Genomic DNA, 14,764 nt, shown 5'->3' with positions numbered 1-14,764 from the left:
CAAGAATCATATGAAATATCATGAAGACTAGTATAACAAACAATTTTACAAATATTAGAAATACGGTGTAAATCCTTTTGGGGGGCTCAGACTTATTAAAGTATAATTTACATACAGTTCTGGCTGTACAGTTCTATGAATTTTGATAAACACATGTAGTCACGTAACCACCACTGCAGTCAAGATACAGAACGTTTCCATCACCCCAGAAAGTTCACTCGTGCCCCTCAGAAGGCATCTCCTCCGCTTACCCCCTGACCCTATCAACCACTAAATCTTCTTTCTGTTCATATAGTTTCATCTTTTCTGGAATGTCCTATAAATGTGAATGTGATTAGACAGTGTATAGCCTTTGAGTCTGGCTTCTTTTGTATTTGAGAGTCATTCATTCTGTTGTATTTATCAATAGCTTTTTTTTTTTTTTTAATTTTTATTTATTTATTTATTTATGGCTGTGTTGGGTCTTCGTTTCCGTGCGAGGGCTTTCTCTAGTTGCGGCAAGCGGGAGCCACTCTTCATCGCGGTGCGCGGGCCTCTCACTATCGCGGCCTCTCTTGTTGCGGAGCACAGGCTCCAGACGCGCAGGCTCAGTAGCTGTGGCTCACGGGCCTAGTTGCTCCGCGGCATGTGGGATCCTCCCAGACCAGGGCTCGAACCCGTGTCCCCTGCATTGGCAGGCAGATTCTCAACCACTGCGCCACCAGGGAAGCCCAGCTTATTTCTTTTTATTGCTATTTATCTATAGTATTCCATTCTGTGATTTGTTTACCAGTTCACCAGTTGAACATTCGTGTTGTTTCCACATAGAATTATGATATAAATCTCTTACTCTACCCTCTTAAAAAATGCTCTTATAAATATCTGTCGGCTCACAAAGCATGTGCTTTTCGTAAATATTTGTATTAATTCTCAGCCCACGTCCCTACTTGATTAACCACTTGAAAGGTCTTAATTATTTTAGGTCAAAACATTAACAGCTTTCACGGGTATTCATTATGACAGTATTTTATATTTGCAATAATGAAAATACCATTATACTTCTGCTGACATAATTTCAGCCTGTAAAGCACGTAAGGAGATGTTCATGACCTAACGTCTTGAATACTTAAGATGTATAAAAGTGAATATTCAGATATTGACAAATCCTTACTTGAATTACTAACAGGAGGCTGCTTAGATCAGAGGGTGACCAGGAATGCCGTTAAAGGCGATGGCAGCCCTCCAGAGACTTTGCTCAGTGCAGAGTCAAAGCTGAACTTTGTTGCATCCTCACAGGATTTAAAGGGGAGAGAGAACAACGGGAACCACATTTCCTCTAGTTCACAGGCGGCGTCTGTGATGGTGCTTTATGCACCTGGCCATCAGACAGTGGTCCAAAAGGGCAGCGTGAAGTTCACTTTCTCAGCAGGGGAGCATGGTAGGCAGTGCATTGTACAGTCCTTGCCATGCCTTCTCACTTTGGGAGAAACACCTGCGCCTTCTGTCCCCCATGTCCCATCACACACTCTCCTAAAACCTGGGGTGAGGCCCAGAGAGCTAAAGAGACGGTATTAGATGTGTAGAACAAGAAGAGAACAGACAGTGGCCTTTTTCAATCAGTGGTATGGAGAATCTGACTATGGCATGGTGTAAACATCCAATTCTGAGAAATCATGGCTCAGAGAGGGAGAGAGAAGTAGAGGCAACATAATATTATATACATTATATATTATATACATACAACATATATGAAAGTCAGCATAATGCTGACTTTAAATAGGAGATGGTTTGGGGGCCCTTGGAGAAAGAGGAATTTCTCCAAATAAATACCCTCCACTTTGGATAGCTCAAGTGCTGTTTTTTTTTAAAAAAAAACTACATGTTTGAAAAAGTACGGTGGACTTCCCCGGCAGTCCAGTGGTTAGGGCTTCGCACTTACACTGCAGGCGGCACGGGTTCGATCCTTGGCCGGGGAACTAAGATCCCTCGTGCCACAGACGCAGCCAAAGAATAAAAAATAAAATAAAATAAAAATACCTGTTTGAGTCCTTGTTTTAAAAAAAATAAGAGGAAGAAGTAAACATGTTTACCCCATTCCGTTTTTCACTAACTGACAGTTTGCAAAGCACTTGCCTCTGTATTGTCATTGTCTCCAGGACTGTTGATAGGCCCAGCTTCCCTAAGGTCCTGGGGTGATGGGATTCGGAACGTTCTCTGACAGTCTTGGGACATTGACTGGCCCCATGGAGCAATGACGCCCCAGTCAAGGGAGTAGAGGCATCCGGAAGCTCCTAAGTTGCACACCATGGTGAATAGTTGAGGCCAAATCAAAAGAGGCAGGAATGGGGAAGGTCTGGCATTTCTCCTCTGGGGTCCTCACCCCCGACTGATCACCATCAAGTAGCACTGGAAGAGGTGGATTGATGCACTCAGGGTGCAGAGCTGAGCAGCTCCTTACATCTTGGCTCGTAGTGACATAAATTTTACATTGATCTCAAAAGAAGTAAATCGGCTCAAAGCAATTATTTTTTAAACAGGAGGGACGATAAAATGCTGCTTGTCTAGGATGAAAGGAGGACAGACTACAAAGGCCCCTGATGAGGGGATCAGAAAGGTCTATAGGGAACACTCTGTTCCCTCTAAGCTGATGAGTGTGGCTCATTCCAGGTCCACTGAAGTCCTTCCCATCTTTTAAGTTTTCTTCATTGTCCTTTATTAGCTCCATTTTTACATCAGGATACTGGTGCTCAGAGAGATTAACACCTGCGTAAAGTTGCATTGCCACTAACTGGCAAAACCTGGACTGAAATCTGAGCCCTATGGCTCCCAGCAGCAGGCTGTGTTCTTTAGTAGGTACCCTTTGAGGCAGGCGAGTTTCACAGATGGGAAATGGGCTCAGCAAGATTATGCGGCCAGCCTAAACGAGGTTCTGCAACCTTGACAGTGGTGCAGGGATTCTGGCTCAGGGCTCTCTCTGGCTCTGCTCACCAGGACTCCTTAAGCCTGTAAGGTTTATCACTCAGCTAAGAAAGGAATATTAGAGATTCTAAAATAGATCATCTTGGCTGAAGAATAATCTCACGAATTTAGCTTTTATTTGGAGCATCAATATGAAATATGCCCCATGTGTACAAACCACTTTTTTTTTAATACTTTTTATCTCAAAGTAGATTAAGACTCACAAGAAGTTGCACAAATAGTACCTAGTGTTCCTGTGTACTGTTCGTCCAGCTTCCCCCATGATAACATCTCACATAAACATAGTTCCTCATCAAAACCAGGAAATTGATGTGGGAGTATTACCATAACTCAACTTGAGACTTTTTCAGATTTCACCAGTTTCTACAATGCATTCTTTATGTGTGTGTTTGTGTGTCTAGTTCTATGAACGTATCCCACATACAAATTCTTGTAGCCAACACCACAACCAGGATTTAGAACTCTTCCCTCGCTACAAAGCGACACCCTCAAGTCACTCACTACTTTATATAGTCACACCCTCCACCCAGCCCTAACCCCTGGAAACCACTGATCTGTTCTCCATCACTTTAATGTTATATAAATGGAATCATACATCATGCGTATTATGTAAATGTCACCTTTTGAGATTAGCTTTTTTCATTTAGTACAGTGCTTTTGAGATCCATCCAAAGGCAAGTGGGGTATGTTCATGGGTGTATAAAGAGTTTGATCTTTTTTAATGAGTAATAATACTCCATTTTATGGATGTACCGCAGTTCATTTATCCATTTACCTGATGGACATCTGGGTTGTTCTAGTTTTTGGTATTAGAAATAAAGCCTAGGGGCTCCCCTGGTAGCGCAGTGGTTAAGAATCTGCCCGCCAATGCAGGGGACACGGGTTCGAGCCCTGGTCCAGGAAGATCCCACATGCTGCGGAGCAACTAAGCCCGTGCACCACAACTACTGAGCCTGCGCTCTAGAGCCTGTGAGCCAAAACTACTGAGCCCGCGTGCCACAACTACTGAAGCCCACGCACCTACAGCCTGTGCTCCACAGCAAGAGAAGCCACCTCAATGAGAAGCCCGCTCACCGCAATTAAGAATAGCCCCCGCTCGCCTCAACTAGAGAAAAGCCCACGCGCAGCAACAAAGACCCAGTGCAGCCAAAAATAAGATAAATGAAATAAATAAATTAAAAAAAAAAAAAGAAATAAAGCCTCTGGCGATCCAGTGGTTAGGACTCTGTGCTTTCACTGCAGAGGGCCCAGGTTCAATCCCTGGTCAGGGAACTAAGATCCTGCAAGCTGGGATAAATGTACAAGGGTTTGATTACTGGGTTCTATGGTAAATGTGTGTTTAACTTTATAAGAAACTGCCAAACTGTTTTCCAGAGTGGATGCACCATTTTGCATTCCCATTTAAAACTGTAATTCAAATGTCATTATCCTTTTTTTTTAACACTTTTATTTTTTAATATTTATTTATTTATTTGGTTGCACTGGGTCTTAGTTGTGGCAGGTGGTCTCCTTTTAGTTGCAGCTTGGGGGCTCCTTAGTTGCGGCTCGCCGGCTCCTTAGTTGTGGCATGTGGGCTCCTTAGTTGTGGCTTATGAACTCTTAGTTGCAGCATGTATGTGGTATCTAGTTCCCTGGCCAGGGATCAAACCCAGGCCCCCTGCATTGGGAACGTGGCGTCTTAACCACTGAGCCACCAGGGGAGTCCCTCATTATCCTTTTGATGTCTTTAGAGATACCCCTACTTTCATTCCTGATATTGGTAATTTGCTTTCTCTCTTTTTTGGTCAGTCTTTCTAGAGGTTTGTCACTTTTCTTGTTCTTTTCGAATAACCACATTTTAATTTGATTGATTTTTCTACATTATTTTTGTTTGTTTTGTTTCCAGTTTCATTTATTTCTGCTTTTTATTATGCCCTTCTTTGTCCTTGCTTTGGTTTTATTTTGTTCTTTTTCTGGTCTCGTGAGGTAGTGGCTTGGATTATAGATTTGAGTGCTTTCTTCTTTTATAATGTAAGCATTTAGTGCTATAAATTTCCCTCTCAGCAATACTTTAACTGTATCCCACAAAATCGGATATATTGTAATTTTCATTCATCTCTTTATCTTTTTTTATTTCCTTTGATACTTCTTCACCCCGTATCTAATTTAGAAGTTTGTTAATTTCCAAGTGTTTCTGGTTATCTTTCTGTTATTAATTTCCGGTTTGAGCCCATTATGGTCAGAGAACCTTCTCTGTAGGATTTAAATTTGTTGAAGTTCGGTTATATCATGGGTCGTAAAGCAGTCTTGGCGAATGTTCCACGAGCACGTAATGCGATGTGTTCTGCTGGTGTCGAGTGGAGTGTTCTACAAGTGTTTATTAGATCCTGTCGGCTGAAGGTACTGCTCACTTCTTCTATATCCTTACTGACTGTTTTCCTAGGAGTTCTATCAGTCATGGGATAGGGATGTTGAAGTTCAGCTACAGTCGTCAGTACTTATTCTTCTTTGAGTTCTGGCAGTTCTTTCTTCAAGTATTTTACATCTCTGTTGTTTGGTGAACAGACATTTAGGAATGTTATATCTTCTTGTTGAACTGACCTTTACCACTGTGTAATGTCCCTCTTTGACCCTGGTACTTTCCTGTGCTCTGAAGTCTATTCTGTCCTATATTAATAGCGCCACTCCGGCTTTCTTAAAATGTTTGCATATTGTATCTTTTTCCGTCCTTTTACCTTTAACCTACTTATATTGTTATATATTTTTAAGTAGTTTTATCTTTTTTTAAAATTTATTTATTTCATTTATTTTTGGTTGTGTTGGGTCTTCGTTGCTGCGTGGGCTTTCTCTAGTTGCGGCAAGCGGGGGCTACTCTTCGTTGTGGTGCACGGGCTTTTCATTGCGGTGGCTTCTCTTGTTGCGGAGCACGGGCTCTAGGCGTGCGGGCTTCAGTAGTTGTGGCTCGCAGGCTCAGTAGTTGTGGCACATGGGCTTAGTTGCTCCACGGCATGTGGGATCTTCCTGGACCAGGGCTCGAACCCGTGTCCCCTGCATTGGCAGGTGAATTCTTAACCACTGTGCCACCAGGGAAGCCATATTGTTATGTTTGAAGTGAGTTTTGTGTAAGATAGCATACAACTGGGTCATTCCTTTTATCCGTTCAACCAGTCTCTTTTAATTGATGTGTCATGTCAGGATATATTATGCCATTTTGTTTATTTTCTGTTTGTTCCTTGTTTTTCATTCCTTTTGTTTCCCTTTTCCTATTTTCCTGAGGTTACTTGAACATTTTTTCGGCGTTCCATTTTGATTTATTTAAAATGGTTTGGGGGTATATCTCTTTATATAGCTTTTTGCAGTGGTTGCTCTAGGGATTACAGTGAACATAGAATATACATACTTACTGTGGTCTACTAGTATCAATATTTTACCACCATTTGCTTTTCTCCCATGTGATATAGTTGTCTGAAATACTACGTTTACATACTAGAACCATAAGAGATAGAGATACACTTTTTGCTTTCACTGTCCAACATAAATACTCAAGAGGAAAGGATATTATTTATACTCATTTATTTACCCTTTCTATTGCTCTTTAGTCATTCCTGATGTTCCATGTTTCCTACCGTTATCATTTCCTTTCTGTCTGAAGAACATCATTTAGCCATTCTTTGAGGGCAAATCTGTTAACAAGTTTTCTTAGTTCTCCTTCATTGAGTCTTTTTTTTTTTCACCTTCATTCATCTTGGTTTGGTTTGGTTGTTTTTTTTTTTTCTTTCACCTTTATTCTGGAAGGATGTTTTCATTGGAAATAGAAAAATTCTGGGTTGAAGTTCTTCTTTCAGCACTTGAAAAATGGCAACTTCTTTCTGACTCTATGGTTTCTAATGAGAAATCTGCTATTATTCGAATTATTCTCCCTTTTAGGTAATGTATAATTTCCCTCTGACTGCTATCAAGATTTTTTTCTTTGTCTTTAGTTTTCAGAAGTTTGATTATGTGACTGAACATGATTTCTTTGGTTTTATCCCTTTTAGAGTTCACTCAGCTTCTTTTATTTGTAGATGTACATCTTTCACCACATTTGGAAAGTTTTCAGTCATTTTAAAAATATTTTTCCAACCTATACTCTTTTTTCTCTTTTTCTGTGATTCCAGTGCACAAGTGTTAGATCTTTTGTTGTCCCACTGGTCTATGAGACTCTGTTCTTTTTTTTTTTTTTCTGATATTTTCTCTCTCCTTTGTTCAGCTCACATAATTTCTATTGATTCTGTCTTGAATTCCCCTCTTCCTCTGTCATCTCCATTCTGCTGTTGAGCTCAACAGTAAGTTTTTCTCTCCTGGTGATTCTATTTTTTAGTTCTAAAATTTCTATTTGACTTTTCTTTGTATCTTGTATTTTTTTGCTGACACTTTCTATTTCTTATTTGTTTCAAGTGTCCATAATTGGTTATTAGAGTATTTTTAGATAGCAGCTTTAAAATCCTTTTCCAATAATTCCAACCTCTGTATTATCTCTGCATTGGTGTCTTTTGGGTATCTTTTCTCATTCAAGTTGAGATTTTTGGCATTCCAGGTTACATTCTTTTCAACTGCCTAAGCTGGGATAAAATAAAAAATTTAAAAACCACATGGAACCCACTTCCAGGTCATTCCTTAAGTCCCAAGGTTCCTACCCAGTCCTGCCACCTTTCCTTCACCTGTTTTCTGATAGTTGGTTTATGTATTTTTGTTCAAGGTTTTTCTTTGTTTGTTTGTTTGCAGTTAGATAAATAGGATGTATTACACTTACTCCATCTTGTCCAGAACCAGAAGCACGAACCACTCTTTAAAAATGCCAACCTGGGGCTTCCCTGGCGGTGCAGTGGTTAAGAATCCGCCTACCAGTGCAGGGGACACGGGTTCGAGCCCTGGTCCAGGAAGATCCCACATGCCACGGAGCAACTAAGCCCGTGAGCCACAACTACTGAGCCCGCGTGCCACAACTACTGAAGCCTGCGCGCCTAGAGCCCATGCTCTGCAACAAGAGAAGCCACCACAATGAGAAGCCCGCGCACCACAACAAAGAGAAGCCCCTGCTCGCTGCAACTAGAAAAAGCCCGTGTGCAGCAACGAAGACCCAACACAGCCAAAAATAAATAAATGAACAAATAAAAAATAAGAATAAAATCCATCCATTTAAAAAAAAAAAAATGCCAACCTGTTTGTCAAGTGTCTGATCTATGCACGATCCTTCATTTGGTCAGAGTATTTTTAAAGGCAAGAAGTAAAAACCCACTTAAGCTACCTCAAGTAAAGAGAAGTTTATTACTAATTTACTACAGCGAATCTTAAGCAGCATGACCATAGTTCAGCTGTTTCCTATGGCAATTTGTCATCTTCCTAAGAAACCTTAAATTATGAGAAAAAATCACATTCTGCAAACAGTTATTTCAGTGGAGAAGTGGGGAAGACTGTTAGGGACTAGAGAGTTTACCTTTTTTTCTTTTTCCTGCAGGAATTTAAAGTTTTTGTCATGGTCATCAAATCTAAACTTTACTGAATAATTCTATTTTATTCACGCACTTCACTTGCCACTCCTCACCCCCAAAATATAGTGTCATCTGCCAACCAATCTATATGATCTCATAGTTCCATCACTCGCCAAAGACTCTTCAGTTTCTGTGTCTCATGTTTCATATTCTTAGAAGAATAATTACATGTTCATTGATCACACACTGGATTTCTGGCTTGAGCCAGAAGTTGATGCCTTTCTACTCAGCTGCAGCAGGGGAATAAGAGGAACTTGATTCACTTCTTTAGCAAAAGCCACAAACTGCTGTGCCTCACAAAGAACAGTGCTGGGGCAAACACGGGGCACAAAACCATTCTCCCAACACCCATCTCATGTATGAGGTTCTTGTCAAATTTCAAAGCAATTGCAATTTTATTATTCCTCTTTGTCTAGTGAGAAACTCCAAACTGCATATTTGTGTGACATCTCTAAAATCTTCTTTCCTTAGAACGCCTGACAGACAATCTCAGAGTTGGACAGACATCCATAGTTGCTGCTCAGATGTTTCTTTTTTTCAGAGTTTTGCTGCTAAGAATATCTCCTCAACATTTGACTTCATTGTGGCCAATAATGGTCTCTGAATTGGTAAGTGCAAATATTTTACTCTTGAAAGCAAAATTGGAGCTTTTAAAAATGCTTTTTCAGGAATAATATATTATTTCATATATATCTAATTTCATCTGCAAAATTTTCAATCACGTTGGTAGTGCATAGTCAGCTCTTGCTTAAATAGAGATATTTTATCCTATAATCATAGTTGCTCTCTCAACGTCAGTTATTCCAATTAATCTGTACAGTTTGATATTATTTGCTTTTTTTTTTTGCTTTTTTTTTTTTGGCCGTGCCATGTGGCTTTCGGGATCTTAGTTCCCCAACCAGGACATGTCAGTGAAGGTGCTGAGTCCTAACCACTGGACCACCAGGGAACTCCCTATTTGCTATTTTTTAAACTGTTTTTTTTTCCAATTTTATTGAGATATGTGTCATATAGCAGTGTGTAAGTTTAAGGTGTACAACTTGATCTGACTGAAGTATATCATGAAATGATTATCACAGTAAGTTTAGTTAACATCCATGACCAGGGATTGAACCCACGCCCCCTGCATTGGAAGCACGGAGTCTTAACACAGGACCACCATGGAAGTTCCTTGTTTTATTTTTTTAGATTCCACTTATAAGGGAGATCATACAGTATTTGCCTTTCTCTTCGTATTTCACTTAGTATAATGCCCCCAAGGTCCTTCCATGTTGCTGGAAATGCTAGGATTCCTCCTTTTTCATGGCTGAATAATATTCCATTGTGTATATATAAAACAATTTCTTTATGTATTTATCTCTTGATGGACATTTAGGTTGTTTCCATGTCTTGGCTACTGCAAATAATGCTGCCCATTTTTAAATTGGATTATTTGCTTTTTTTGTTACTGAGTTGTATGAGTTCTTTATATATTTTGGATATTATGCTATCAGATATTTGGTTTGCAGATATTTTTTCCCATTTCATAGGTTGTCTTTTCATTTTTTTGATTGTTTCTTGTGCTTTATTTGCTATTTTTTATGGACATATAAATTTTAAACATTAAGCTAGGTTTACTCTCTCAAATGGTAACTTGAATTCACATGTTTTTTTAAAGATTCAGACATTCATACAGCTTGAAGAAGATCTGAAAGAGGATGATGAATCATTGAGGTAAGTAGTACAGCAGTCTGCACACATATATGAAGATTAATGGACATCACCTTATGACGCAGGGTTATCTAACACTAAATACTGTTTTCCTGAAGTAGTTGTGAAGGGACCAGCTATTCTGACCATTTCTTAAAAGGAAAACCTTCTTATGGAAATTGCATAGGCAAAAGGACCACAGCAGATGTGAATGAATTTATAACAAGAGTTTCTTTGCAAATTTACAGAAACAGCAACAAAATCAACAGAATAAAAGTTTCAGTCTCTGATGGAAATGGGCCCTCGATGGGGGAGATACCCCAGAGTGAACTTATCCTATATTTATCAGCTTGCAAATTCTTGGACACAGCACTTTCTTTTCCACCTGACAAGATGCCGCTATTTCAGATGTAAGTCGGGGAAGACCACGTGTCTTCTTTGAAGGAGGTGACTTTCTTTCCTCGCGAGCATTTTCACTTGTTGTTTCCTGTACAGTATATAAGACACCACAGCATGGGTTACTAGTGGCCGAGGGGCCTGCTCAGAATACCAAGTTTCACATTACTTGCAACATCTGTGGTTTGGTGAATTTGGCTCACAGTAGTGTTTATGTACGGGTTTCTCTTTCTGTGTGTGTGTGTGTGTGTGTGTGTGTGTTTAGGTGGGTTTTGCTATTGGGTTCTTATAAAACAGAGTCACCCGCTGGTGATCCACACTGGGTTTGTATAATTTTTTTGTCTCTTTGTTTTTAATTAAATAAATGGAACATGCCGTCTCCAATTGGCTCTGCCCTTGTTGGCTCACATTTCCTGTAGGCTTAACACAGCTGCTCATATGTTTAATTTCATGCCTGGCCCCAGATGCCACTTCTCTCTGTCCTATTACCCTAAAGAGTGAAATCATGTAGAAATGTTTGTGGTTAGAAACACTAAGTGAAAGAAGCCAATCTGAAACAGCTACATACTGTCTGATCCCAACTATATGATGATCCGTAAAAGGCAAAACTGTGGAGACAGTAAACAGCTGAGTGTGCGCCAAGGGGGAGAGGAGAGCGAGGCAGAGCACAGAGGATTTTTAGGGCAGTGAAACTACTTCGTATGATACATGTCATTGCACACTTGTCTGAGCCTATAGAAGTTACAGCACCAACAGTGAACCCTAAGGTGAACTCTGGACTTTGGGTGATGATGTTGAGTCAGTGTCAGTTCACCGATTGTAACAAATGTACCCCTCTGGTGGGCGTGCTGGTAGTCAGGGAGACTGTGCATGGCAGAGCAGGGCCCAGGGCAAGTGGGAAACCTCTGTACTTTCTGCTCAATTTTGGGTGAACCTAAAACTGCTCTAAAAAAGAAAGTTTTTTTTTTTAAGTGAGTTCCAATGTACGTGAGTATGCACAGCACCATTAATCATAATAGGCAAAAGGTAGAGAAATGTCCATCAGTTGACCAGTGGATAAATAACATGTGGTGTGTCCATACAATGAAATATTCTACAATACAAAGAAATGAAGTACCGACACATGCTATAGCATGGATGAACCTTGACAATATTAAGTGAAAGAAGCCAGGCACAAACAACCATGTATTATGTGATTCCATTTATATGAAATGTCCAGTATAAAAAAATCTGTACAGACAGAAAATAGATTAGTGGTTGCCTAGATCAAAGGGGTGTAGTGGATTGAGGGGTGAGAGCTAACGGGAACAGGGATTCTATTTGGGGTTATGAAAATATCCTAAAATTGATTATGGTGATGGATGTACAATTCTGTGAATATACCAAAAGCTATTGATTTGTACACGTTAAACCGGTGAATGTGATTTACATCTCAGTAAAACTGTTTATAACTCTTTAAGTGGGCTACAAGCCAGCATGCCTGACCTCAGATTTTTTTTCCTCCAGTTACAGGTGGGCATTTGTTCCAGAAGTGGACACAGAGAGCCCTGCCTTCCCATCGGATCTAGAGGAGAATCACCAAGAATGCAAACCCCACACTGTCAGGATTCTCGAACTTCTAAAATTAAAATATGGGGTAAATGTTTTCCTTTTTAACAGTTATATTTGTGGCAGAGGGGAGAAAGGCTAGGCAGTGAGTGAAGCACTTCATATGCTATTTGATTTTAATGACTTTGAACAGTTTTCGGAATGCCTCCTAACTGAGTGTTCAAACTTGGAGATGGTTATAAATTTCATCTTTGTTTTAGCATTTATATGTCACTTTCTCATCCCAGTTGCTAAGAGGTAAAGCCTCCTGGGTGACACAGTCCTGTAGAAGTAGTCTTGCCCACAGAGTTCCTCTGTGACTCAGAGGAAGAGCCTGCAGGAGAGGTGACCGTGGCCCCAGCGGGGTGGGCTCAGGGTGAAATCCTGGTGGAAGATGGCAGCTGAAGACCTAGGATTTGAGTTGATGCTGCTACCATCAGCGCTGACAGTGAATTTCATAAAGGACCCATCTCTTAGCTTTCACCGCCTGCATGTGCCTCGCGTGCATCTCTAACCCTTAGCAAAGCCATGTTGTTGTGGGTTTTTTGCAGGAAATCGGCAGCTCAGATGAGATCACCATGAAGAGCGAGTTCCCTCTTCTGCGCCAGCGTTCTCTTTCCAGCATTAGGCAATTGATGCCATTCTTCAAGACTCTAAATTGTGCTTTTAAAACCCAAAGTAAACTGCCTGCTGACACCCGAGGCCCTCTACTTGTGGAGTTTCCCGTCGCAGATAGCTCAAGGGTCTTGAAGCAACTGGAAGAATGTGTTGAATATGATTTTTTGGAACATCTAGAATGTTAACCTTGTAAGCCAGAACTTGTTTAATCCATTTACTGAGACTTTGAGAAAAACCAGGATATATTCAATACAAAAAAGGAGCCAGGATAGTGCTTTTAAACAAGTCTGTCTCAATTTTGAAAGTAAATTTCAGATCATTTTTCTGGTGGGCAACAAAATACACCTCCCTGAATGCCATGTAGTATTTTTGGATCTGATTTTATGTTTCTTCCTCAATTTATGTAAATAAATAAAATTAATATATCATCTAATGGTGGCACAAAATTTGTAATATACAGTAGAGGATGAAGAGATTGAAGAGTTGTTTTCTTTGTTGCAGATACATGGGTCTGTGTCAGTACACCTCTCTAAAAATCTTAACTTGTTGACTATTATTTTAACCTTTCTTACATATGTCCCTTTAAACATTTATTTTGGTACCACATTTTAAAATGAAAATATATTATTTTCTGAAAATACTAATTGCCCGTTACCATTGACTATGCAGCAGAGGTGGGAGCTTGAAGATATCTCAGTGTATTTAACTCATGCCCAGTAAAAGTCACGTGTTCACACTATTCTGCTGGGTAAGAAATACATAGTTTTCAAACGTCTGACAGCTGTAACCTTAGTTATGGTACCACAGTGTGCCTGGCCAGCACTTTCCATTTAACATAAAGCAGTCAGCGTGGTCACGGAGCCTCTAATGCCTGAAACTATTGTCAGGGAAACTCACTCTTTGGACTCTTCCTTATTACTCTGTCCTTTCTGGGATCTCTTTACCTCTCCGCAGACATCGCTGTTGATGAAAATAATCCCTTCCTAGGCACGGACTCCTCCAGGCTGGCAGCGTGTCACCCCACTCTTTTCGAGCCTCTTTGTCTCATGCCAACTTCCTTATTTAGACTCCCTCTTGGTGCCCATCCTCTGCGGTGAACACCCTCACTCTGCGCCAGTGCGCGGGGCTTGCCTGCCAGAGCTGCCTAGCTCATGTCCCCTTTTCAGCCACCAGGGCGTTCCATGACCTCATTTTCCGGGCCAGACGATGCAAACTGTCCTAATGCGTGCTCTCAGATCCATCCTTTCTATAGACAAGGGTGTTTGGGAACTTGACCAACATTATTGGTTAAGTTTCTCCTAACATTCTACTACGTATTAGTTTGTGACACTGCAGAAGCAATTTGTGTCACTAGCCCCAAGATAGGATATGGGGAGCACAGAACCACTTGGTTCCCTAAATAAGGGCTAAAAGTAAGAATCAAAAAGCACCACCATATGTGGGTATTCATACAAATACGTGTTAAAAATTACATGGAGGGGCTTCCCTGGCGGTCCAGCGGTTAAGACTCCTCGCTTCCACTGCAGGGAGTGCGGCTTTGATCCCCGGTTGGGGAACTAAGATCCCGCATGCCGTGTGGCACAGCCAAAAAAAATAATAAACAAAATAAATAATTACATGGAAACTATGTTGTTTTTGTGTGTGGGGGGGTATCTTTAAAATCATTTGCAAGTTTGGTCACTAAAATGTTAAATATTGAAGTGTAGAATTGTGAATTCAATGTAACTTATATGATGAGTTCCCCATAATTCAGGTTGTAAGGAGATAACCATATGCTGATTAATAGTTAACATCAAGGTGGGTGCATATGATCATGTATCAAAATTGACAACAAAACTAATAGCTTATTTATGTCATCAGTAGCTATTATGCCATGAAAGGTAGTTCTTGTATCTGTACCTAGATTTACAAATTTTTTCTTTTTTTCTCTCCAGTATCTAAAACAGCTTAATGGTCTCGGTCAATACCATATATAATTTAATCCTTATTTATTAATGGAAATCTTA

The 14,764-nt window shown here is 40.3% G+C and overlaps 1 protein-coding gene across 5 annotated transcripts in view; it reads left to right on the top strand.

The window, feature by feature from the left end:
- Window positions 1-13,021, top strand: part of DOP1B (DOP1 leucine zipper like protein B) — a 108,078-nt gene extending 95,057 nt beyond the window's left edge. For 2 of the 5 annotated variants that reach the window (XM_061193951.1, XM_061193950.1), the window contains exons 33-37: window positions 8,940-9,076; window positions 10,126-10,181; window positions 10,406-10,567; window positions 12,060-12,189; window positions 12,692-13,021. In XM_061193951.1, coding sequence (XP_061049934.1) covers window positions 8,940-9,076; window positions 10,126-10,181; window positions 10,406-10,567; window positions 12,060-12,189; window positions 12,692-12,943 — 737 coding nt within the window. In that variant the 3' untranslated portion in view covers window positions 12,944-13,021. Of the gene's footprint in view, window positions 1-7,701; window positions 7,825-8,939; window positions 9,077-10,125; window positions 10,182-10,405; window positions 10,568-12,059; window positions 12,190-12,691 lie in introns of those variants that run through there. The other 3 variants (XR_009701328.1, XM_061193952.1, XM_061193953.1) reach the window with 3 other exon arrangements.
- The last annotated feature ends 1,743 nt before the right edge of the window (window positions 13,022-14,764 follow it).

This window comes from Eubalaena glacialis, chromosome 6, assembly GCF_028564815.1.
Source record: "Eubalaena glacialis isolate mEubGla1 chromosome 6, mEubGla1.1.hap2.+ XY, whole genome shotgun sequence".
In the NCBI taxonomy this organism is placed as follows: Eukaryota; Metazoa; Chordata; class Mammalia; order Artiodactyla; family Balaenidae; genus Eubalaena; species Eubalaena glacialis.
The sequence above is the reverse complement of the archived record's forward strand: the minus strand, read 5'-3'. Positions and strand labels throughout refer to the sequence as shown.